Raw genomic sequence first — 26090 nt, 5'->3', positions numbered from 1 at the left:
TTTTTTATGCAAATACTTTTTTTTTAGAAATAGATAGCACACTATTCGCTTTATTTATTTCATTTAGAAATAAATTTAGTTAAAAATATGAATCAACTAGGATTCGAACTTGAGTTTCGAATACCAACCATTCGACCGCTTTTATGCAAATGTTGAGGTCGGTGTCGCGCAGGGACAACAGTTGTATAGGTTCTAGCAGCTCTTCCATCGCTCGCCTGCCGCGAGAGCCCACGACACGTGCACCTGCGCTCCGCCGCCCTCTCATGGACGGCTGCGCGACCGCCACTTGTCCGGAAACGACACGGGCGCCCACGCCTCTCTGACGTGGGATAGTGTACAACGGCACATGCACGCCCCTCGCCCCGGGGAAAACCGAACCACACCCGATTTATCTCCATCTTCTTTAATTAAATAATAATAATAATAATAATAATCCCCGTTTGGTCTCTGTCGAGGGCGGAGAGAGAAGAGAACAATAAAAAAGGGAACTGAAACATCCATCGAGCAGGACGACGGCGACCTTCAACTATAACTCCAAATACATCTCTGTCCCCTTCCTTACTAATATCTTCTTCGTCGGGGAAAGAGATCTCCCTCTCTTTCCCCGACTCATTAATGTAATATCAAGAATCGTCATCTGCTGCTGTTTAATTGAGTGAGCAAAGCAGTTGTCTATGTGCTGCTGTGTTTTAGTGCGATTTAATTGCGATGGCGGCGTCTCATCAAAAGGAAGAAATTCTTCCTACGTCGCCGAGATCGCCGGCGTCCATGCTCTTGGACGGGCGGTTAAAGGTCGCGACCGGAGGAGTGCGGGTGCCGATGGACAGGATTGCTGTTCGCCACCTGCCCGGATCGCATCTTGCAGCCGGGGCAAAGAAAGGTAAATTTCTCATGTTGTTTGTTTGTTTGTTTGTTTTTTTGTTTTCCCCAAAATATTTGGTGTTCTTTATTATGATAAGGTGAATGAATATATGCAGTGTTTAGTTTAGAACCAAAATCCACTGTTTAGAGCTCTCCTTGTTTGTCTCGTGAAGGCTCCTTCCTCATTAGTGATCATGTACTCGGGTCTGATGGAAGGCATAATTTGGGGATTTGAAATAAATTTCATTCAGAATTTCACTTTTATTTACGGTTAAGTACTTGGGTTAGGATTCAGCTATAGGAAAAATCCTTTCCTCTTCATCTTTTTTGAGATTTTGGTCATCACTTGGCAGGTTGAAACTTGAGTCCCGGAGGCAAACATAGAATATCATAGGGTTAATATCATTTTTCATTGATTTTTTTTTTCCTCGTTAGGTATATATTTACTCATAGTTTATGACACCTAATTACGCACATGAGCATCAATATTAAGAGGACATTTCGATAGTCAAAGTTCTTGGGGGTGGAATTTTCCCTCGTGTGAGGCATGTCGGTTTTTAGGTGGGATTTAGATGTAGTCAAATCCTCTTGTCCAGGATATCTAACATGGATGGCTAGGCTGCCGTCTGATTGTTATTCTTCTACTACAAAACTAGAGTATTTGATTGTTCATTATTAAACTGTAGATCGTTAATTGTAAGCACCGAAAGTTTAGGAACTAAATCGGTACTTGCCCAAACTTCTGAGGATTAAAACTAGAATGAACACAAAATAGTATGCCCTCTACCAGAAATAATTTTCTTGGGATCCTTTATATGTGGGAAGAGAGTATCGTGGCAACTGTTTAGAGATGGACGATTATTGGTAAAAATTTAAGCAAGGAAAGTATTTCCCTATAGTTTTGAACCAAGGAGAACCTACTTGTTATGTATATGTTGATGATAATCCGTGTCCCAGAACAACTTTGGTCGTTCATCTCATTCTCGTGAATGATCTTATTTAGAGAATGGAATGGCTTGTTTCATGGTAAAGCAGGGAAAGTAAATAGCTGTTTTACCTTTTCTGAAGAAGTGTATAGCAAAAGCAACCTAGAATTGGCTACCACTCACTACTGTTCTTCTCTTTTTCTTGAGTGGTATTGTCCTTTTAGCTCTTTCTTAGTAATGTAATCGGGAGCAAGTAGCTTTTGGACTTATTTTGGTCAAATTAGAGACCTAAGAAAGTACACAATTGCTTTTCCTCTCCAGATATGCTATATCTAATGCAGCTAGGAGTACTAAAACTTGCAAAGCATTTTTATGTCTTTTTTTCTTTGGTGAAAGAAAGGTGATATGCTATGAAATCAAGTTATTGAATCAGAAGCAATGTGTTTTTTACGTTCATAGTGTTTCCTATCTTCTTTTGTACCTCATGGCCAAGGATTTAAGTGTCATGGCATGGGGTCGTGCCGGAAACTTGCTGGCACAGTATGGCACGGTGCGTGTCGAGCCGTGCCGATGCGTGCTGATCAAAAAATTTTTTGTGTGCCGACACATAATACTATAAAATATTTATTTTCTTTAGCAACAAAATATTCTAACTATTTATTATGTCTTTTTATCACATCTTTTGAACTTTATTTAGGAAATTACTTACTAATTTAAAGAATAGAGGGTTTTGAGCTGTGCCATCAGCACGGGGTTTGTATCGTGCCGGTATCTTGTTGGCACAGTACGGCGCGGTGGATACGGCCCGTGCCGACGGGCACTTAAAACCTTGCTCATGGCATGAGGAATCTTATTTTAATCATTTACAGTCTCTAATACCAGTTTGGTTGCTCTTTTCTATAATAACGTAGAAGTTATTTTGCTCGAAAAATGAGTGTGGTATATTTTCATACTCATAGCAGGGTTGGTCCGATCAAGGGTTTAGTTAATGCTACTAACTGTTCGCTGGGCCGTAAAAATTTTTCATTGCTTCTTTTGCTTTCTGCCTAATATGTTTCATTAGATTTTCTTACATTCGGAACTTTGCTTTTATCTCTCGAGTTTTCTCTCTACTATTCACCACACCAGAAAAATAATTTTTGAAAAGAGGAAACCATAATTTAGGGCCTTGAAACTCTATTTTGATTTGGAATTCTCTTTTACTAAAAGAAGGCAACTTTCATCCCAGTTGCTTCCACTACTTATTGATGCAGAATTGGCCCGACCCAACCCGGTTGATCGGTTTAAATTGATTGAGTTCATTGTTTTTGTTTTTTAATAAGATTGGAGTAATTGATCTTATCTTTTAATTAGTATTTATTTTTTGATTTTTATTATTCAGTTAATCTCTAGATAAGGTTTTTTAGTTGGTTATTTAGGATAAGATAAAATTCGAAGTTGGTTGTGTGTATCTAAGGCTAAAGATAGTATAAATAAAGCGTAGAGCTTCATTGTATGAGGATGATGATATTAATAAATTAATAAAAAAACTATTCGGAGCTTTTGTGCACGAGCAATATTTTTTTCCTTCACGAATGTGTCGCCCAAAAGTGAGTCCAGTCCTGAAGCAAGTTTGCTTCATGAGTGAGTTCTAATTATTATTTTTTTCTTTTTTATTCTTTCTTTTGAATTTTTTAAAATTTTCTTTAATTTTCATAATTTTTATAATTTTTTTATTCTGAAAATTTCAAAAAAATTTTAAAAAAGTTCCAAAAATTCAAAAGATTTTGAAAAAAATTGTGAATCCTATTTTGGAGCTCACAAAATGTAGGAACTCAAATTCCGTCAGACATCAGATCTAGTATCAAAGTTTAGGCTATTTGACAGCTTTGTTTCGCCAAAAGGTTTGGCTTCTGGAAAAAAACATAGTGAGAATTGAAAAAAATAGTGAGAAAAAGGATAATAAAAAAAGAAGGGAGTGAAAAAAAAATAGGTGAAAGAAAAGTGTGCGGAAAACAAAGGGAGAAAAAGTAAAAAAAAAAATATCATGGATGTAAAAGAACTTCTTAAAAAAGTTTTCCAAAAGTTTGCCAGAAAAAAAGGAATACATATGGAGTCATTGAAAGAAATATGTGAGATAACAAGAGTCAAGTTTGATGAATGATTGTACGACCAAAGGTCATACTTAAAAAAAAAATGATATCCGGATGGAAATGCTAGATGACTTGAAATGGTAGTATAGACTGTTGAGCTAATTACATTGAGCCTATTTGTTATTTGGGCTTTACTATTTGCGCTATATAATTTGGTGAAGTTAAAATCTCCTCTTTATATGTTTTTTTATTATGTGTGTGGGCCTCCTATTTGTAAGCCTTTAGATTATAGTTCTTTTGATCCAAAGGCCCATATTGATAGCTTCTTCTCTTAGGAGCTAAAGTAGGGTATTAGAATATTAGAGAAAAGAAGAGATAGAGAACTAGAGAGTGAGAAAAAAAGTAGGAGAAAAGAGAGGAAATCCTAGAGCTTGGTTTTGATTTTGGTTCTATCAAGAAGGAGGTGAGATCTTTCTTGTGAGGTGTGGTTTACACCATTTGGGTAACGCTAGAGATTGTTGGAGCTCTTTTTTTATATTTTAGAGTTAAAGTGATATTTCTTCTTATTTGAATCTCTCTTGTAATCTCCAAGTTTATAGTGGAAGCTTCTTTTGTATTGTTCTCCCGTGGATGTAGGCATAGCGGAACCACGTAAATCCTTGTGCTATTGTGATTTTGTTTATTTGTTATTGCTCTTGTGATTGGCTCTCCATTGGATGCTTGTAGAGAGTGGGTTGTGAAATTGCCCACAAAGTGTTTGTGAAATTGCCATTAATATTTTTCACCCTCATTTTACAACAATTGGTATCGGAGCTTGATTGGTGGTTATCTAAGCATTCATTTGTGTTCATTCACTCATCTTTCAAATGGAGAAGGCTATGGAATTTGAGAAGTTGAATGAGAGCAATTGGCCTATATGGAAAATCATGATAGAGGATTATTTGGTTGCAAAAGAGCTTGATTTACCAATATTGGAAAAAGGTGCAAAGCCCACTAGTATGGATAATCATGAATAGGATAGACTTGACCGAAAATGTTTGGCGGTGATTAGGCCATGCATTTCACCATCGATCTTGTTTGATGTCTATCAATGCAAGATTGCATCCGAGTTGTGGGAGACTTTGGAGCAATCGTTTGAGCAACCTTCCGGTCTGACTTAGATGCATGCAATGAAGAGACTTTTTCTCTTGAAGATGCAAGAAGGTTCTACTATTTGTAAGCATGGTGAGTGAGTTATTGCGGCACAATTGATGTCTCTCAAAATTAACCTTGATGAAGAAGTCCTTTGTTTAATACTTTTTGAGTTTTTTACTTTCAAGTTGGGATACTCTTGTTACTATGGTGGCGAACACAATGGGAAACAAATTCAAGTTAAATAATATTGTTGCTTCATTGTTGAATGAGAAAACTCGTAAAGCCACAAATCAATTGTCTAGTGATTTGAGTCATGCACTAACTATTGATGAAAGAGGAAAGTCATCGAAGCGAGGTCAATATTCTAACACAAAGGGAAGGTCTCAAAGTAAAGGAAGGTCAAAATCACAAGGTAGAAAGTTTACTTGTTGGTAGTATAAGAAGACGGGCGATGTGAGAAAGGATTGTTATGCTTTGGAAAATAAGCAAAAGATAAAGGCAAGGATGTCAAGAATAAAGCTAACAACGCTTCGGATGGTGAACGTGGAGTCACATTAAGTGTTGCTTGCAGGGTCTCTTCTTGTGCAAACACTTGGGTTTTGGATTCCGGTGCTTCTTTTCATATACGAACTGATCAAATTTTTCTATATACAAAGAAGTAGATGATCAATTTGTTTATCTTGGTAATGATTGGGCATGTAAAATTATTGGTATTGGTGACATTGTCATAAAGCAAACAAATGGCCATAAGCATATAGTGACAAATGTGCATCATGTTCCGGAGATTACAAAGAACTTAATATTGGGAGGACAATTGGATGATTCTAGTTTTGTTATCACTTTTGGAAAGGGCTCTTGAAGGATATCGAGGGGTAGTATGACTATTTTGAAAGGGCAAAAGGATGGAAGTCTCTATACATTTTATAGAACCGCTCAAAAGGGTGATGATTCAAATTTGATGGTTGCTACCGCAAGCAAAGACGAAGATATGCAAGTTTGGCTTAATCGGCTTGGTCATCTAAGTGAGCATGGTATGAAGGTATTACAAGAATATAACCTTATTCCTTCCTTTGAGCATTCATTTTTAGATTGTGAACATTGCATTATGGAAAAACAACATAGAGTTAACTTTAAAAGAAATGAGATGCATAGAAAAAGTAAGCTATTGGAATTGGTTTATTCCGATGTTTGTGGTCCTTTCAATATTAAGTCACTTGAAGGTGCATACTATTTTGTTACTTTCTTAGATGATTATTCTAGAAAGTGTTGGATTTATCCTTTGGCTTCAAAAGATCAAGTTTTTGAAACTTTTAAGAAATTCAAAGCTCGTGTTGAAAAGGAAAGTGACCATTTATTAAGTGCTTGCAAACTGACAATGGTCATGAATTTTGCTCTAGTGCCTTTGATGATTTTTGTTTTGAAAATGACATCAAAAGAGTGAAGACGGTTCCCTATAGCCCGCAACAAAATGAGATTATTGAAAGAATGAACCGAACCATTGTAAAGCGGATTTGAAATATGTTGTCTCACTCCGGTCTACCAAAGCCTTTTTGGGCCGAAGCGGCAAATACGGCCATGTACTTGATTAATAGATCACCTAGTGTTGCATTAGAAGGAGACATTTCGGAAATCGTATGGAGTGGCAAAGACATTTTCCTATGCACACTTGAGAATATTTGGGTGTGAAGCCTATGTTCATATTCCTAAAGAAAGTAAAACAAAGCTTGATGTGAAATCAAGGAAATGTGTATTTCTTGGCTATGGAGGTGATGAGTTGGGCTATAGACTTTGGGATCCCGTTGTTAGAAAAACTATTTGGAGTCAGGATGTTGTGTTTAGAGAAGATGTAATGTTTAAAGAAGGCACGGAAGAAAAGTAAAAGAAAAATAAGGTTGTTACTGATGTACAAGTTGATAGTTCTTCTCAAGATGTACATGATGATGTTGGTCATGACGGTAATGTTGATCATGAAGAAAGCACATAATCTAGTGAAAGTCGGCATGGTTCTCATGAGAGCGAGGACGATATGTCTATCCCGCCGACACATGAGTTGAGAAGATCAACCAGGCTACATAAACCCACCCAAAGGTATTCTCCTTGTATTATGCTTTATTTACTGATTCGGGTGAGCCCGAGTATTTTCAGGAAGCAAAAGATTGTCCTGAAGAAGCAAAGTGGCAAAGGGCAATGAAGGATGAGATCGATTTCTTATATCAAAACCATACTTGAGAGTTGGTGGAGCTTCCGGTCGGAAGGAAAGCATTAAAAAATCGATAAGTTTATGTGATCAAGAATGAAGCCGATAGATCCAAGAGATATAAGGCAAGGCTTGTTGTTAAGGGTTATGGACAAAAGCAAGGTATTGACTTCAATGAAATATTTGCTCCTGTTGTCAAGCATTGCTCAATTAGAATTGTTTTATCCTTAGTTGCAACTTTGGATCTTGAGCTTGAACAACTTGATATTAAAACCGCTTTCTTGCATAGTGATTTAAATGAAGAAATTTATATATTAAACCCGAGGGCTTTGTAGAAGCTAATTCTAATTAATATGTAAACTAAAGAAGAGATTGTATGGTTTAAAGCAAGCATCCAGACAATGGTATAAGAAGTTCGATTCTTTCATGTAAGATGAAGGCTACAAAAGATGTGATTTTGGTCATTGTGTTTATTTTAAAGGCTCAACATTTGGTTCTTTCACTATTTTGTTACTATATGTGGATGACATGTTGATTTCTCGTAATGATCAAAATGATATTACAAAGTTGAAGCTTGATATGTTGAAGAAGTTTGCTACTAAGGATCTTGGTGAAGCAAAGAAAATTTTTGGCATGCAAATTATAAGGGATAGGAAGCACGGCAAGTTGTGGCTTAGTCAATCGAGCTATATTTTCAAAGTTCTTTAAAAGTTTGAGATGAATAATTGTAAGCCGGTTTTAACTCCATTAGCTGGACATTTCAAGTTATCCAAGAATAACTCTCCAAAGAATGAGATCGAAAGAGATAAAATCAAGAATGTTTCTTATAATTTCGCCGTTGGAAGTTTGATGTATGCTACGGTTGGTACGAGACCGGACATAGCTTATGCGGTTGGAGTTATTTCAAGATATATGTCTAATCCGAGATGGGAGCATTGGCAAGCCGTTAAATGGATTCTTCGGTACTTGAAGGGCACACAAAATGTTTGTTTGTGTTTCGGTGGAACTTCTTTGGAGGTGAATGGATATGTTGATTCTGATCATGCCGGTTGTAGAGAGACAAGAAAGTCTACTGCGGGATATGTTTTTACATTTGGAGGTAGTGCGGTTAGTTGGATGTCTAGATTGCAAGACATCGTTGCTTTGTACTCTATGAAAGCTGAATATGTTGCCTTGACCGAGGCGGCAAAGGAAATAATTTGGTTGAAGCGATTGCTTTCACAATTTGGAGTGAAGCAGAACAAATATGTTGTGCATTGTGATAATCAAAGTGCAATTCATCTTGCAAAGAATGCGGCGTATCACTCCCGAACTAAGCATATTGATGTTCGCTTTCACTTTATTTGAATGGCATTAGATCGTCAACACTTGGACGTAGAGAAGATCGATACAGAAAAATCTTGCGAATATGTTGACAAAGGTTGTTTCTACGGAAAAGCTCATATTTTGTAGGAAGCATTGCGGATTGATCGAGACGTAGATGGAGTGGTTGGAGAACAATGCATTGTATGAAACTCATTTGATAGATGTAGATTACTTATTTGAACGATGGAAACAAGGTTTTAAGTGCCCGTCGGCACGGGCTGTAACCACCGTGCCAACAAAATACCGGCACGATACAGACCCCGTGCCGATAGCACAGCTCAAAACCCTTTATTCTTTAAATTAGTAAGTAATTTCCGCAATAAAGTTCAAAAGATGTGATAAAAATACATAATAAATATTTAGAATATTTTTCTGTTAAAAAAATTAAATATTTCATGCTATTATGTGTCGGCACACAAGAGTTTTTTTGATTAGCACGCATCGGCACGGCTCGGCACGCACCGTGCTGTACCGTGTCGGCAAGTTTCCGGCACGACCCTGTGCCACGGCACTTAAATCCTTGGATAGAAATTTGCCTCAAGTGGGAGATTGTTGAACTAATTACATTGGGCCTATTTATTGTTTGGGCCTTACTATTTGGGCTATGTAATTTGGTGAAGTCAAAATCTCCTCTTTCTATATTTTCTTATTATGTATGTGGGCCGCCTATTTGTAAGCCTTTGGATCATAGTTCTTTTGATCCAAAGGCCCATATTGATAGCTTCTTCTCTTAGGCGCTAAAGTGGGATATTAGAATATTAGAGAAAAGAAGAGAGAGAACTAGAGAGAGAAAAAAGTGGGAGAAAAAAAAGGAAGCCCTAGAGTTTGGTTTTGATTTTGGTTCTATCAAGAAGGAGGTAAGATCTTCCTTGTGAGATGTGGTTTACACCATTTGGGTAGGGCTAGAGATTGTTGGAGCTCCTTTTTTATACCTTAGAGTTAAGGTGATATTTCTTCTCATTTGAATCTCCCTTGTAATCTCCAAGTTTATAGTGGAAACTTCTTTTGCATTGTTCTCCTGTGAATATAGGCATAGCCGAACCACGTAAATCTTTGTGCTCTTGTGATTTTGTTTATTTTGTTATTGCTTTTGTGATTGGCTCTTTATTGGATGCTTGTAGAGAGTGGGTTGTGAAATTGCCCACCAAGTGTTTGTAAAATTGCCATCAATATTTTCCACTCTCATTTTACAACATAGACAAAGGCAAATATCTCTATTTTGATTTTAATAGAATATTTTTGGAAGAAAAAAAAGGAGGTTGAAAAATATTGAAGATGATATTAAAATTGCTTAAGATGATTTTCAATGGATGGATAAGATCAGAGATGATTATCGATAGATCCAACTAACAGTTCAACTGGAGACCTTGATTGCTCAACAAAGTATGCCACCTATAGCACAATTGGGAGTAGACAAATTTGATCTAGTTCTATCCACACCATCCGATTGCAAAGAATTTATAGATGTGACTGACTTAGAATTGGAGCATTTCCAGTTAAATCATGAGATAGATTAGCGTGCTGAAGAGGTAAGATTATAAATCAAGTTACCCTCATTATCCCAGCAATATGAGTCCTCTATACTTGAGCTTCAAATTGCACCAAACCTATCCTTCTCTTTAAAATCAATCCTTATGAAGCCTCAATGACTTAACAGTCATTTCTACGTCAACACTTAGTCGAAGACCCTGATGATACAGGTTGTTCGATATGCAGGTGTTGGGATGCATCACTTTATTCTGTACACTTGGTTGTTCCTGTCACCTTACAAATTCAACTGATCTCGAGGACGAGATCCTGCGTAGAGAAAGCGGATGATGCAGAACTAGCCCGACCCGATCTGGTTAATGGTTTAAATCGAATGAGTTCATTGTTTTTGCTTTTAAATCAGACTATAGTAGTTGGATCTTATCTTTTAGTTAGTATTTATGTTCAAATTTTTATTATTCAGTTAGTTGCTAGATAAGGCTTTTTTAGTTGGTTATTTAGGATAAGATTAAATCAGAAGTTGGTTATGTATATCTAAGGCTAGGATAGTATAAACAACGGGTAGAGCTTCATTGTATGAGGATGATGATATTAATAAATTAATAAAGGATAATTCGGAGCTTTGATGCACAAGAATTTTTTTTTCCTTCGCAAATGCGTCGCTCTAGAGTGAGTCCAGTCCCAAAATAAATTCGGTTCAGGAGTAAATCCTGATTATTTTTTCTATATTTTTTTATTTTTTATTCTTTTTTATTTTTCTGATTTTTTTTTTTTCAATTTTCTTTAGTTTTCATAATTTCTACAAGTTCTTTTTTATTCTAAAAATTCCAAAAAAAATTCAAAAAAGATTTAAAAAATTCCTAGAAATTCAAAAGTTTTTTTTTAAAAATTGTAAATCCTATCTTGGCGCCCACAGAATGTAGGAGCTCATATTCTGTCCTACATTACGTGCTTTCATGGTTTAATGATGGGGATTAGCTATGTTTACTTTATAATGTTCTTGTTATAGGGTATACACATGAAAGCAACAGTTGATGGTAACTAATACATTTTGATATGTTGAACCGTAAATCATGTCAATCTAGTTTAGTTCCTGTGGATAAAAGAGTGGTCAAGAGGTCTTTTTCTCTTCTTGTTAACTTGTTGTTTTGAATTGGTTTGCATAGGTTAAGATGATGCATCTGTGGACTATCTTCTAATGTTGTAAACTTTTATTTGCAGCCTAATATATCGTTTAACTATTTTCTTTACGTGTTAATTGTTGTAATAATTAATAGTGAAAAGCAGTTGGTGGATTATGATTATTGATGTAGGATTTGTGGATAAAGGATTAGGAGATTAAATGTAATTGGGACAAATCCTCATTTAACGCAATATGATGCTAGCACTGCGGGAATTATATTCGATACTCAACAAATTAAATAATTTTAATATGAACCTAAAGAGCGAGGCAATGCAAGGCGGGCATTGAAATTAACTAAGGGTTTGAGATGTTCGGATCAAACCTGTCGGGCTCGGCAAGAGATAAGAACAAGCGCACAAGGGATCCGCAAGATGCTCGATTCGTTGTTGAGTCCACAGCCTATCCGACGGTTGCAACCTGTTGGATCGGGCAAACCAAGCAAAAAGGAGAGGTCAAAAGGATTAGAAAAGAAAATGAAAAGAACGTAAAAAAATTAGGAATAGGTTCAGGTTTTGGCAGTTAAAGAAGTTGAGGGCGAGTTCTTGACAACGAATCGATCTCGGAAGGCTCAAGCGTAGCAATCGGGCTATGGTAGAAGACGACGACGGTGGACACACTTGGCGACGGCAACAATAATGGGGGGTGAAGGTAGTGTGGATGGAGCTGGCACTCCTAGCAGCAAGTGGCGTTGAAGGTGCTGGCAGCAGGTGTATCAAAGAGCTGACAGCAGGTGGTGTTAATGACGCTGGCAGTGGGTGACGGTGATGTGCTGGCAGCAGGCGCGTTGATGGTGCTGGACTTCAAGTCGGAGAAGAAATTGCAAAAGAAAAGGATAAAGATAAAGGGACTCGCTCCCTACGGACTCGCTCCGGTCGACACATAAATGCGAAAGAAAATTAGAGAACACATCTCATTTAAAGAAAACATTCTTCTTCATTAATTCTTTATCGTCCAATGCATAGAATATTTAAAGAGCTTTTTCTGACAGTGATAAGCTCGAAATAAAAATCCTAACGATAAAATCTCTACCAAATTAACAACTTTCCTAACAACTCGATGAGTTCAAATAATCGAAAAGTAAATATTTCTAGATGCTTCTAGAACCTACGATGCTATTCGTAGGTTCGATTCAACCCGGACCTATCTCGGGTCGATCAAGCCATATGCTCCAATTGCAGTTGAGGTGCCGACGATGTTCATACACCCGAAAGGCCCGATCCGCATCAGCTCTCGCTGCTTTTGAAAAATTCGACTCCGTCGAATTGTTTGAAATGTACTCTTTATACAAATTAAGGTCCAACCGCTGGAGTTCCTCTTGTGAAATCCAAGTCGCATCCTCATTAGGCCGATATGACCATTGACCAAAAAGCTGCGCTCTCCGCCATCCCTCGTCGACATAATATGATCGTCAAGGATTGTCTCGATGTCATTTTTCTTTTCCTGCCATGGGGTTCTTGGGACAAGTGGAGATGAAAATGAATGGGACAACGAATTTTGTATATCTGGATAGTATAAAGTAAGATCCTCAACATTGATAGTGGGATTAATTCCCATGTCAGATGGCAAATCCAACAAATAGGCATTAGACCGAATTTTTTTGAGAACCTTAAACAGACCCATGTTTTTTGCATGTAGCTTTAAATAGTCCCGTGCGGAAGCCTCTCCGGTCTAATCCGTACCATCACCAAATCTCCTTCTTTAAACTCAACTTCTCGGCTGTGAGCATCAGCTTCCCTTTTATAGTTTTCATTATTTAAAATTATTTTTCATTGAATTTCGTAATGTAAGTCCCGCATATGCTGTGCAAATGAAGATGCTTGTCTCTAGGTCTTTGTTCTATAGGAAGAGGAATTAAATCGATTGGTTTGTTTGGGTCATATCCTGTCACTGTTTTAAAAAGGCTCATTCTAGTGGTTCAATTGATTGAACTATTATATGCAAATTCAGCTTGCGGTAGAATAAGATCCCAATTTTTAACATTGTCACCGACTAGATATCGAAGTAGGTTTCCCAAACTCCGATTGACTACCTCTGTTTGACCGTTACTTTGCGGATGATGAAAAGATGAGAAAAGTAATTTTGTGCCCATAGTTTTCCACAATATTTTTCAAAAATAACTAACAAAACGAACATCCCTATCAGTCACGATTGATTTGGTAAACCATGAAGACGTACAATTTAAGCCATGAAAAGTTTTGCGATATGGGTAGCATCGGATGTCTTACAACAAGGAACAAAGTGAGCCATCTTAGAAAAACGATCAACTACGACAAGAATAGAATCGTGCCTTCTAATCGTTTTTGGTAGACCTAAAACAAAATCCACGCTTAGATCTTGCCAAGGAGAATATGGTGCAGGTAGGGGCGTGTATAATCCTACGTTCTTCCGTCCACCTTTGGCCCTTTGACACATTCCACATCGTGCCACAACGCGCGCAACATCTCTTTTGAGGCTTGGCCAGTAGAATCGATCCTCAACTATAGAAATAGTTGTCTCGACCAAAGTGTCTGGCTAAGCCTCCCGCGTGTAGTTCCCAAATGACGAAATCATGTAATGAGCCATGTGGGATGCACAAATGAACACCCCAAAAAAGATATCCATCTCGACTGACAAAATCTGCGTTAGTAGAATTGCACTCTAAAACTGAGGAGTAGATCTCGCTAAAGTCTAGACACGAGGGATATTCCTCTTTAACGTTGTCGAACCCAATTGCACTCACCCCGACATTGTTCAAAGTGGCCACGACTCGGCTGAAGGCGTCAGCGGCTTGGTTATTGGCTCCGGATCGATGCTTTAGGACAAAGGAGGTATATTCTTGAAAGTATTCGACCCATTTCGCATGCCGAAAGTTTAAACTTTTCTGTGAATTGAGGTGCCTAAGGGCTTGATGATCGGAAAATAATACAAATTCCTTAGGTAATAAATAGTGTCGCCAATACCTTAATGCTTGAACCACTGCATACAATTCCTTGTCATCGGTAGAGTTTTTCAGTTTAGTCTCGTTTAATTTTTCGCTAAAATAGGCTATCGGGTGGCCTTCTTGGTTCAAAACTCCACCTATGCCTACTCCTGACGCATCACAACAAACCTCGAAAACCTTTTCAAAATCTAGCAATTTCAAAACTCGTGCTTCTGTCATCAAAGACTTAATTTCTTTAAAAGCTTTAATGGCCGATTTTGTGCATTTAAATTCACCATTTTTTAAACAATTTGTAATTGGAGCCATTATGGTACTAAAGCCTTTAATGAACCTGCGGTAAAAAGTTGCTAAGCCATGAAAGCTCCTAACGTCGTGAATATTTTTAGGTTCAAGCCATTCTCTAATTGCTCTTACCTTTTCTGGATCAACTGATACCCCATCATTGGACAAAACAAATTCTAAAAAGGTGACACGAGGTTGCATGAAAGCGCACTTTTTAATGTGAATGTGAAATTTTTCTTTTCTTAAAATTTCAAGGACTTGGCGGATATGATATAAGTGTTCATTCTCGGCATGGCTATAAATCAAAATATCGTCAAAGTACACAACTAAGAACTTCCCAATGAAAGGCCTAACAACTTGGTTCATAACCCTCATGAAAGTACTCGGAGCATTTGTCAAGCCGACTGGCATGACTAGTCATTCGTATAATCCTTCTTTCGTCTTAAATGCAGTCTTCCACTCATCTCCAGGCCTAACCCGAATATGGTGGTATCCGCTTTGGAGATCAATTTTCGTGAAAATAGATGCACCGACCATCATGTCTAGCATATAATCCAGACGCAGTTTTCGATACTTAATCATGATTTTGTTAATGGCACGGCTGTCAACGCACATACGCCAACTTTCGTCCTTTTTAGGTGTGAGTAGTGCCGGTACTGCGCATGGACTTATGCTTTCCCTTACGAAGCCTTTCCTAACTTGATCATCTACCTGACACTTCAGTTCAGAGTGTTCTTTTGGGTTCATCCTATAGTGTGGTAAATTAGGTAAAGACGAGCCAGGGACAAGATCAATTGCATGTTGAATATCCCTAAGTGGGGGGAGTTCATTAGGCAATTCTTCTGGGGTCAGGCAGCTAAATTCGGAGAGGAGGTTTTTGATGACTAAAGGGGTCTCAATGGGTTCAGGTGGGTTGGAAACCTCTTTGCAATTAAAGCGTACAAAACTTGAGAATCAATTTCTTTACAAAATTCTTTTTTGTTAACAATGTGAACGGGCTTCGTCTTTGAAATTTCTGACGGAGGATTTTTGAAATCTTTAGTGGAGCTTGAACTCGGATCTTTTGGAAATTTTAAGAGTTTTTTGGTGAAAACTTTTGTTGAGAGGGTTTTGTTGGATTCAAAACAATTTTCTTCCCATTGTGAGTAAAAACATAGGTGTTAGGTCGACTGTAATGTGTGACAGATAGATCATAAAGCCAAGGCCTATCTAAAAGCACATGAGCGACGTCCATAGGAAGGACATCACACCAAATTTGGTTGGAATAGGTAGCAAAATAAAGTGGAACCAAACAACGCCTTGTTATGGGCATTGTGGTCTTGTCCACCCACGCAACACTATAAGGGTTAGGATGGGGTTCATCTTTAAGGTTTAGGCGACCTATAGCTGCTTCAGAAATCACATTGATACAACTACCACCATCTATGATGACTTTGCAGCTTTTATCTCCACATTTTGTGTAAGTGCGAAAAATAGAAGTGCGTCTCCAATCGTCCTCTTCCCTAGGTTGTGCCAAGACACATCGCATGACTTGTAAAGCGGGGTTTTCCCCGAACTCATCCGTTTCTAACTATTCTTCGTCATTAGGGATTTCCTCGGCAATGTCTGCGACTTCTTCTAGGTTCTCAAATTCTTCGTCAGTTGGTTGGACAGACATGTTCCACTTGGGGCAATTATGAGCATAATGTCCTATTTGGCGACAGTTATAACAACTACCTTGTGTTTTTCACGGTTTAGTTTCGTCAGTAGCTAAGCCCTTGCCCTTAGGATCGTGGATTTGTTGATTTTGAAAACGGTTCGTTTTGTTGAAATTCGTGTTGGTGCTCTTTATGTTCCTATCATCCCATTGCTTAATGATTCGACGAGCAGGTGCCTTTAAATACTTTTCATATTCCAAGGCAAGCTGAAAAGCTTGCTCGACTATGGCGGCTCGATGTGGCGCAATTTCGCGCTGCAACTCCTCGCGCAAGCCATTGCGAATTCGTGAAAGGGTACGCTCTTCCTCTTCTCGAATGTCACAACGGACATTCATCTCATCAAACTTGGCCATGTATTCGACAACTGACTGAGAACCTTGCCGAAATGCATTTAATTGATCGTACAATTGTTGTTTGTACGTGGTCGGCAAATATTTCTCTCTCAATTTAGCCTTCATTTCAGCCCATAAAGTGATAGCTCCTGGCCAAGTTGCTCTAAGTGCCTTTCGACGCCTATCCAATATTGCTTGGTGGCGCTGATGAGTTTCATTTTGGCAAAACGTACTCGACGGTTATCAAACATTTTGTACCAATTAAAATATTGGTCCATGTCAATAAGCCAGTCCATAAAAGTTTTAGGATCAAACTTTCCATCATAAGTGGGTGCATCAATTTTTACTTTCCGTGTTATGTTATCTCGAAAATGTCACGCCCCGGGACCCGGCAGAGGCCCGCCCGGTGCGTGTCCAGACCCGCCATATGCCTACACATATAAGGCGTCTAACAACAATAGTATATGAAAGCAAGGAAAAGACATCTAGAGATATCAAAGCATAAGCAACTAATTCCAACAACGAGTAGGATAAAAGAGAACTAAACCACTAAGGAAAGAGCATCAAGTAGTACATCATAAAGTCTCAAATACACGTGCCACGATATCCAAAAATGGTGGTCTCTATACATGGGTACAAGATCTCTCACTCTCTACATAGATACAAAAATAGAGACAAAACCACCTAAAGGAAAATCTCTCGCTATCTAGCTCGAGGCGATTCCTTTCCCGCGATCCTGAGCCTCTCCTGGAGTGGAAGGCTCTGAAAGAAAACATCAAACAGGGGGCGTGAGAATTATAATTAATAGCTCCCAGTGGGCAATTACTGACCTCAGCGGGAGTGCACCACTAGGCCTAAAAGCATAAGTAGAGAAATTAAGCATTTATAAAGATAAGCAACAAATAGATATAACATTATAATTTACTACTACTACTATGCCGCAAGTAAGCATAATGATAAAATGATGCTTCTAGCTATCATGAGCAAGTACATTCAATGCATGAACTAGTGTATTCAAACATGTCAACAAGTATACTATATGCAATAAGCAACCCTCTCAAGTATACTACATGTCCAAGAATGTCAACTAAATGTCCAATATTGTGCTACAAGCATACCCAAGGAATCCAACTACTATGTACTAGTCTAGTAGTGATTGTCATATTATGATTTAATGTCAATATTAAATCTCATTTTAGGACCTACACAAGTGTAGTCCAGTTTGTGCCGCCTAAGTGCCCGTGGTAGTCCCAACATTCCCACTCTAGGAATGAGTCTATCCTACCCGGCCCCGTAGGCTTCTTAATACCGCACGAGCGAGCGTATGTCGCGTAGGCTAACTCCGCAGTGCCGGCTTGTAGGGAGCGATCCTCACAAGCATGTGCGAATGAGCATAAATGGTAAACAAGCATAGTCATCATCTCAAGAACTTGGTCATTATGTCTCTAACATGTAATAAACACTAGCAACCCAAAGGTCTAGTTCAATGGCTCAAAGTAAAGGTTAAACCATTTACTAAGTCCGATGCCCCTTTATGACATTATAATTTACCAAGCCCAAACATCTTCCAAGTTCAATGACACTGTACGGTTCAACCATCTGCTACATCTAATGCCACTTCATGATATTAGATCTACTATGTCAAGCATGATTCAAGACTAATGCCTCTTTATGGCATTATGTTTTTCTTCTATGTCGAATATGAGTTCTATGTCCGAGAGCATATCGTACATGTCATTTTCTCTACATGAATCATGATCCCAAGCCATATACAAGAATGCTATTCATATGCATGATCACAATGCACTAATCTCTCTACTACATAGAGTTAAAATTTCATTATACAAGTATCTGCATTTTAAACATTCTAAAATTCATAAATGCCCTATCTAGCATGAATATACAAGATTTTTCATTTTTCAAAGATTAAAAAGACATAAATGAGATTTTCTCATTTCGGTGAGGTCAAACCCACCAAGAGCTCTTTGCAAACCCTTTTGTTTGCGCAAAAGAAGTTGTCCCCTAGCCTCCTAGCTCCCTAAAGAAAATTCTAAAGGAGTTAAACACAAGGAACGAACACTCAATGAAGAGAACATTAAACAACCCAAGGAAAGAGCAAAATTTCACCTTGTATGGTGAAAATCTCTTCCGATCACCAAATGTGAGCTAGAGTCCTTCTAATCCAACCTAAATGAAGGTTCTAAACCCATCAATTAAGTTCCAAAAGCCTCTAATCAAAAATCTCCAATTTAAACCCTAATTTCTCAATCCTAGGGTTTTATCTAGCAAAATCCATCAAAACATGGATCAAAAGGGGAAAACAAGGTATTAACCTCAAGAGAAGCTCCAAACAAGGCTAGAAATCAACTAAGGTTGAAAATCTCTCCTCCAACAAGCTTTTCACCAAGCTCCAAGCCTTCTCTCATGGTGGAAATGGCACCAAGAAGCACAAAGAAGGAAAAAGAGGAGTTTAATCCTCAAAAACCCCATCAAAATTGAAAGAAAATGAAATACGGGAAGGGAGGAGCTCCCTTACCTGGTTCCCTGCTGGTCCAAGCTCAAGGAAACACCCAAGAGGCGTGGGAGGCTTTATAGAGATGCTACAATAACAAAAACACCCCTAAAAAACAAGCAGTTCGCAGTCTGCACTGCGTACCGGTACCATCGGACAAGAGTACCGGTACCAAACACTGTGCTCGCAAACCCGAGCCTCGGGTTGACAGAAAACTACACTTGATACCGGTACAAATCCGATACTGTACCGGTACAAATCCGATGCTTTACCGGTACCACCTCCCATTCAGGTACAAGCTCAATGCTGTACCGGTACTCTGCTTTGCAGAGTCCAACCCGAGAGCAGCCTAAGTTCTTCACTTTGGAGATCTTAGTGCTAAGTTTTAAATCTCGATTCACGGGATGCGAGCCATAGGTCGGAATACTATCAACGACCCTCTAGAATATATGGAAAAACTCGGAACACAGATCAAACACTCGAACCTCGCAATTTGCAAAGGTCCAGTGTGCTACAGAAAAACATAGTTTTCATTTTGAAAGGGTGGATTAAACATTGGTTGTATCCGATGAACTTCATGGGGTTGAGGAGCGCGTAGCGCAGCTTCTTCTTCTCCACTATCATTGTTTTGTGCAAATAATCTTTCAGGATTCGCTTCTAGGGTGGCAACACGGTTTCCTAGGTCGTTTAATTTAGTGTTCAAAGCGGTCAATTGTTGTAAAATCTGCTCCATTGTCGCAGGGTCTGATGATTTTGGTAAAGGTTGCTAAATTTTTCCGCTCCTAAGGATCATACATTAACCTAGGGCTCTGATACCAAAACTAATGCAGGATTTGTGGATAAAGGATTAGGAGATTAAATGTAATTGGGACAAATCCTTATTTAATGCAATATGATGCTAGCATAGCGGGAATTATATTCGATACTCAACAAATTAAATAATTTTAATTTGAACCTAAAGAGCGAGGCAATGCAAGGCGGGCATTGAAATTAACTAAGGGTTTGAGATGTTCGGGTCAAACCTGTCGGGCTCAGCAAGAGATATTATTAAGAACAAGCGCACAAGGGATCCGCAAGATGCTCGATTCGTTGTTGAGTCCACAGCCTATTCGACGGTTGCAACCTGTTGGATCGGGCAAACCAAGCAAAAAGGAGAGGTCAAAAGGATTAGAAAAGAAAATGAAAAGAACGTAAAAAAATTAGGAATAGGTTCAGGTTTTGGCAGTTAAAGAAGTTGAGGGCGAGTTCTTGACGATGAATCGATCTCGAAAGGCTCAAGCGCAGCAATCGGGCGATGGTAGAAGACGATGACGGTGGACACACTTGGCGACGGCAACAATAATGGGGGGTGAAGGAAGTGCGGATGGAGCCGGCGCTCCTACCAGCAAGTGGCGTTGAAGGTGCTGGCAGCAGGTGTATCGAAGGGCTGACAGCAGGTGGTGTTGATGACGCTGGCACTGGGCGACGGTGATGTGCTGGCAGCAGGCGCATTGATGGTGCTGGACTTAAAGTCGGAGAAGAAATTGCAAAAGGAAAGGATAAAGATAAAGGGACTCGCTCCCTCCGGACTTGCTCCGGTCGACGCATAAATGCGAAGGAAAATTAGAGAATACATCTCATTTAAAAAAAACATTCCTCTTCATTAATTCTTTATCGTCTGATGCATAGAATATTTAAAGAGCTTTTTTCGACAGTGATAAGCTCAAAACAAAAATCCTAACGATAAAATCTCTACCAAATTAACAACTTTCCTAACAACTTTTAGATAAAATCCTAACAATAAAATCAACAACTTTTAGATAAAACCTCTACCAAATTAACAACTTTCCTAACAACTTTTAGATAAAATCCTAACAATAAAATCAACAACTTTTAGATAAAACCTCTACCAAATTAACAACTTTCCTAACAACTTGATGAGTTCAAATAATCGAAAAGTAAATATCCCTAGATGCTTCTAGAACCTACGATGCTATTCGTACTTTCGATTCAACCCGGACCTATCTCGGGTCGATCAAGCCATATGCTCCAATTGCAGTTGCAGTGTCGACGACGTTCATACACCCGAAAGGCCCGATCCGCATCAATTATACTTGTGGTGAGATGATCAGTATAAACCAAAAAGAATATGGGATGGAGCTGGAACCCGTGAGCTATTTCTAACAAAAAAGCAGAGTACATCAAAATATAGAAAGATATATCCTGCATTAATTTATTTACACTATCTTGATGTTACATTCATTCTTTAGCAGTGCATCTTTTTTACTTTAGGGAAGAATGCGCTAGATATTGCTCTATTATCTGATTTTTGCAACTAACTCAAAATTTTCATATATTGCGATGTCATCCCTTGCCACATAAATATCTGACCTTTATGTTTTAAAATGATCCTTCTTTAACAATGTTTTGAGTATTCCAAAACAAACAAGCCATTTTAAAGGATGTGTAAAATGGCCATTTTTCAGGAAAATTTTAGATTTTTCTTCAGTCAGGAATAAAATATACATTCAGAAATTTCAGGGATTAAATTTCAAAATCACAATAGTACAGGACCCATTCATACATGTTGCTCCTTGTTTTATTGTGTCGAGTTATTCGATATGCCTACGATAGTGTTGTCCACTTACTAAGTTTCATTGTTATGACAGATGATGCTTGCGGAAATAGTAAACCAGACAATCTTTTATGTACTGATTTGACCCTAAGTGAAGGTCCTCATCAGGGGAATACTGAGGTAAGATGATTGTTTGGATCGACCGCTTCTTAAAATATTAAATGAATTTAGTTTGCATTACAATATTCTCTGAAGTGCAGCAACATTTCTTCTTTGCTCCTTTTATTAATTATTAGTGCTTAGTGATACTGAGGTACATTTTTCCTTAATTACTCAAGGACTGCCAATTTGTTCTCAGCTTGTTGATACTCCAAATTCCACCTCAATGGAGGATTACAGAAAAGCTATTGTTACTATCATCGAGGAATACTTCAGCACAGGAGATGTGGAATTGGCAGCCTCTGAACTGAGAAATTTTGAATCGGAGAAGCATCATCACTACTTTGTGAAGAAGCTCATCTCCACAGCAATGGATCGTCACGACAAAGAGAAAGAAATGGCATCAGTTCTGCTGTCCGCTTTATATGTGGACGCACTAAGCTCATCTAAAATTAAGCGAGGGTTCGTTATGCTTCTTGAGTCCGCTGATGATTTGTCTGTGGACATACCTGACGCGGTCGAGGTCCTAGCTCTCTTCATCGCTCGTGCAGTTGTCAATGAAATCCTCCCTCCGGTTTTTCTCTCTCAAGCAAAAGAGCGACTTCCTGAAACCTCCAAGGGATTTGAAGCTCTACAAATTGCTGAAAAGAAATATTTATCGGCTCCTCACCATGCTGAACTAGTTGAGAGACGATGGGGTGGTAGTACGCATGTGACGGTCGAGGAGGTAAAGAAGAAGATTGCGGATCTGTTGAGGGAATATGTGGGGAGTGGAGATGCTGCAGAGGCCTGCAGGTGCATTAGGGAGCTGGGCCTCCCCTTCTTCCACCATGAGGTTGTGAAACGGTCCTTGATTTTGGCGATGGAGATAGAGGCATCAGAGCCGCTGATTTTAAATCTCTTGAAAGTAGCGGCGGAGGAAGGCTTAATCAGTTCCAGCCAGATGCTCAAGGGCTTCTCCCGAGTTGCTGAGAGTCTTGATGATTTAACTCTCGATATTCCTTCTGCAAAGGCGCATTTCGACAAGCTGGTTTCGAAAGCAAACTCTGAAGGATGGATTGATCTTTCCTCTGGGAAATTGCCCAGTGCCCTTGGAGAACTTAGGAATGAGGGTGATGAGAAGATAAGACGTTTTAAAGAAGAGTCGGTGAACATAATCCACGAGTACTTCCTCTCAGACGACATACCTGAACTCACCAGAAGCCTCCAAGAGCTCGCCGCTCCGGAGTACAACTCTATTTTCCTTAAAAAGTTGATTACGCTTGCGATGGATAGAAAAAACAGGGAAAAGGAGATGGCTTCTGTTCTGCTATCCGCTGTTAGTATGGAGTTGTTCTCGGGCGACGACATCATGAATGGATTCATAATGCTTTTGGAGTCGGCAGAGGACACTGCTTTGGATATTTTAGATGCCTCGAATGAACTTGCAATGTTTCTAGCTAGGGCGGTGATTGATGATGTCTTGGTCCCTCTGAATCTTGATGAGATTAGCAGTAAGCTCCAGCCAAATAGTAGTGGTTATGAGACCGTCCACATGGCCCGTGCTCTCGTTTCTGCTCGGCACGCAGGGGAGAGGATGTTAAGATGCTGGGGCGGTGGCACAGGTTGGGCCGTCGAGGATGCAAAGGACAAGATCTCAAAGCTTCTAGAAGAGTACGAGATCGGGGGAGATTTGGGGGAGGCTTGCCAATGCATTCGCGATTTGGGGATGCCCTTCTTTAATCACGAAGTGGTGAAGAAAGCTTTGGTGATGGCAATGGAGAAGCAGAACGATGGAATCTTAGACTTACTGCAGGAGTGCTTTAGCGAAGGGTTAATAACCATCAATCAGATGACAAAGGGCTTCTCCAGGGTAAGGGATGGCCTCGATGATCTGGTTCTTGATATTCCTAATGCGCGGGAGAAATTCAGAGGGTACGTGGATCATGCGAGGAACCACGGTTGGCTTTTACCATCGTTTGTGGGTTCTGCTCCTCCAGTTGCTTCAGGTAGCTGAGAGAGAGCGTCGGCTGTTTCATTTTACGGTGTATAATACTAATACGACCCCAGAGTCTTTGTGTCATTCATTCGAAGTTCGTTAGTTCATAAACTATTACAAGTGGTATGCTGCAAGTATTCTTTTTCATTTTCAATCCGCGACATTTTGGGGCCCCAAAATGGCGAGCTATTTGGTTTCATTTGTGCCCATAAAAAGTTGAGAGCTCAGTAACGCATACGTTGGAGAGGCCCTCGACATTTTTTTGACGATGTCTACTGTCAATATTTTTGCTACTTTTCAGCTGTAATGTCATTGAAGATTTGTTTTCTCCTATAAACTGGAATCGTCGGACTAGCAATGTATATATTGGCTAGAAAACAAGCAGCTTCTGAGACAATTATATTACGACCCACTTGTTATTATAGCTGTGGCACCGCTTGATGTATTTCTTGGGGGTTTTTCGTCTTTTGTATTATTATTATTCTCTTTTTGTTAAGTAACAGGGAATTGATCGGCACGAGTAGCTTTAATGTTTGTTAATTTTGTTAGGGGAAAGCCTTTGTAATTTTTTCTCTTCCATACTAAACTTGTGGATTGTAGCAGTGAGCATGAATATTTCTTTTGTCTTACTGAACTCGCTCCAACAAAGAAATTCATTGTCTTACTGAACTCGCTCCAACAAAGAAATTCAGAAAAGGATGTTCTGCTGGATATCGGAGCCGAGGACCCCAAAGTTGACATCATTAAGGCTTCGTTTGAGATAAAGATTGCGTTACGTGCAGTGAGAAAGTAGGATGAAAAAATATTATGTTTATTTTCGTACATAATATTGCGTTCTGCATATCACGATAAGTCAGTTACAATTTTGTTTTTATTCCAACTCTATGATGAGCCTCAATTACTAAACTAAGTTTAAGTCTGTAGCTGTATTGTTTAAATCAATATGGTAATTCTGTCATGTTTTGTATCTTATTATTTTTTTTTTAGAGATAGGTAGCATGTTATCCGCTTCGTTTATTTCATTTAGAAATAAATTTAGCTGAAAATGTGAATCAAATAGGATTCGAACTCGAGACCTCGGATATCAACCACTAAACTCTTTATCACTTGTACCAATCATCAAGCTCTTAGTCACTTGCGCTAGGTACCGTCGGTATTTCTGGAAAGTTTGAGTATCATTATATGCAAGGATTGCCTCAACATTGTGTCGTATCATGTTGGTGGCGTGCCGGCACGTGGCACGAACCCGTGCAGCCCGGCACCCACCAACCAATGCTTGGCATGCCACCCAATATTGCCGGGTGTCATCTAGTATCAGCCTATTTAGCCATTTTTGTACTTTGGAGAATCAAAATTCAGACATGTTCTAATGATCAAAAGATCCCTAAGTGATATGTGGCAATTGTTGGGACTTAGGGTCGTCCTGCATGTGCTATTAACAAAAATACACGAATAAAAAAATAACAAAATATAATAGAAAAAAAATACACAGAAAAAAGGGCATCGATTTACGTGATTTGGCAAGTTGCCTACATCCACTGGGAGAGCGAGAGAGATATATCCTTTATATGAAGAAAATCAAAATACAAGCCCACACCTCTATGTTTATTTTAATCTAAAAACAAGAGTCTTATGGTTACTACCACCATTCTCTTGTTATAAGAAAAAAATTCATGCCTTAATCTCAAATGAATTTTTCTTAAAATAGAGAGAAACTCAACAAGCTACTAATTAAATTCTCAGACTCCATCTCACACCTCACTTAATTCACTTGTTGCTTGTTGCTTATGCTTCTTGCATTATCTGTGGAGTTGGAACCCTTTAATAGACATGCATGCAGATGTACAATTAAAGTTAGCAACTTCAATTGTCAACTTTCTTTAATAGACTATGTATAGGCTTTTGACAAACATGGCATACATGTGTTTCATGCATATGCATGAAACACAAGCACACTTCACTGTCATTGTATTCACACTTGAAATACTTTGGTAGACCCAATGCACTATGAACCAACTTTCATATTCATGTATCTTTTGCATATTAGTTGAAAAACCTTATGGGCTAAATAAATATCTTTATGCCCTATACAGAAGAAAATATATAACCAACAATCTCTATCTTAGCTTGTTTTGTTCTTCATTCAATCTCTCTCATTTTAATGCCCTCTCTCCCTAGAGCTTCCAGTCATCAGCAATCTTGCAAATTTGCTAAGTTTAGGCAGTGCCTAAACTTTTCAGCTGTTACCCGCTTTGTCATGATGTCAGTTATGTTGTCCTTTGTAGACACCTTTATAAGTTGAATTTCTCTACCATCTTCATTTGTGAACTTTTTTAATTTGTGATACCTTATGTCTATATGCTTAGTCCTTGCATGGTGCACCTGTTTTTTAGCAAGACAAATAGCACTTTGACTATCACAAAATATTTT

General features: G+C 38.8%; 1 protein-coding gene across 2 annotated transcripts; it reads left to right on the top strand.

Annotated features, from left to right (window-relative positions):
- LOC109726646 lies at positions 457–24194 on the top strand. 2 transcript variants are annotated; one of them, XM_020256383.1, is made up of 4 exons: positions 457–880; positions 10272–10405; positions 21618–21703; positions 21882–24194. In XM_020256383.1, the coding sequence occupies exons 1-4, from the start codon at positions 675–677 to the stop codon at positions 23676–23678; spliced, it is 2223 nt and encodes a 740-aa protein (XP_020111972.1). In that variant the 5' UTR covers positions 457–674; the 3' UTR covers positions 23679–24194. The 2 variants fall into 2 exon arrangements, with proteins under 2 accessions (XP_020111972.1, XP_020111973.1); XM_020256384.1 differs by lacking the exon at positions 10272–10405 and having other exon boundaries at positions 460–880.

Source organism: Ananas comosus, linkage group 21, assembly GCF_001540865.1.
Source record: "Ananas comosus cultivar F153 linkage group 21, ASM154086v1, whole genome shotgun sequence".
NCBI classification, from domain to species: domain Eukaryota; kingdom Viridiplantae; phylum Streptophyta; class Magnoliopsida; order Poales; family Bromeliaceae; genus Ananas; species Ananas comosus.
The sequence above is the reverse complement of the archived record's forward strand: the minus strand, read 5'-3'. Positions and strand labels throughout refer to the sequence as shown.

Excerpts from the sequence above, each read along its gene's own strand:
- LOC109726646 (XM_020256383.1), top strand. The coding sequence starts at position 675 with ATGTGCTGCTGTGTTTTAGTGCGATTTAATTGCGATGGCGGCGTCTCA. Across the intron at positions 881-10,271 it reads TGCAGCCGGGGCAAAGAAAG|GTGTTGGGATGCATCACTTT; the intron begins GTAAATTTCTCA and ends TTCGATATGCAG. Across the intron at positions 10,406-21,617 it reads CCGACCCGATCTGGTTAATG|ATGATGCTTGCGGAAATAGT; the intron begins GTTTAAATCGAA and ends TTGTTATGACAG.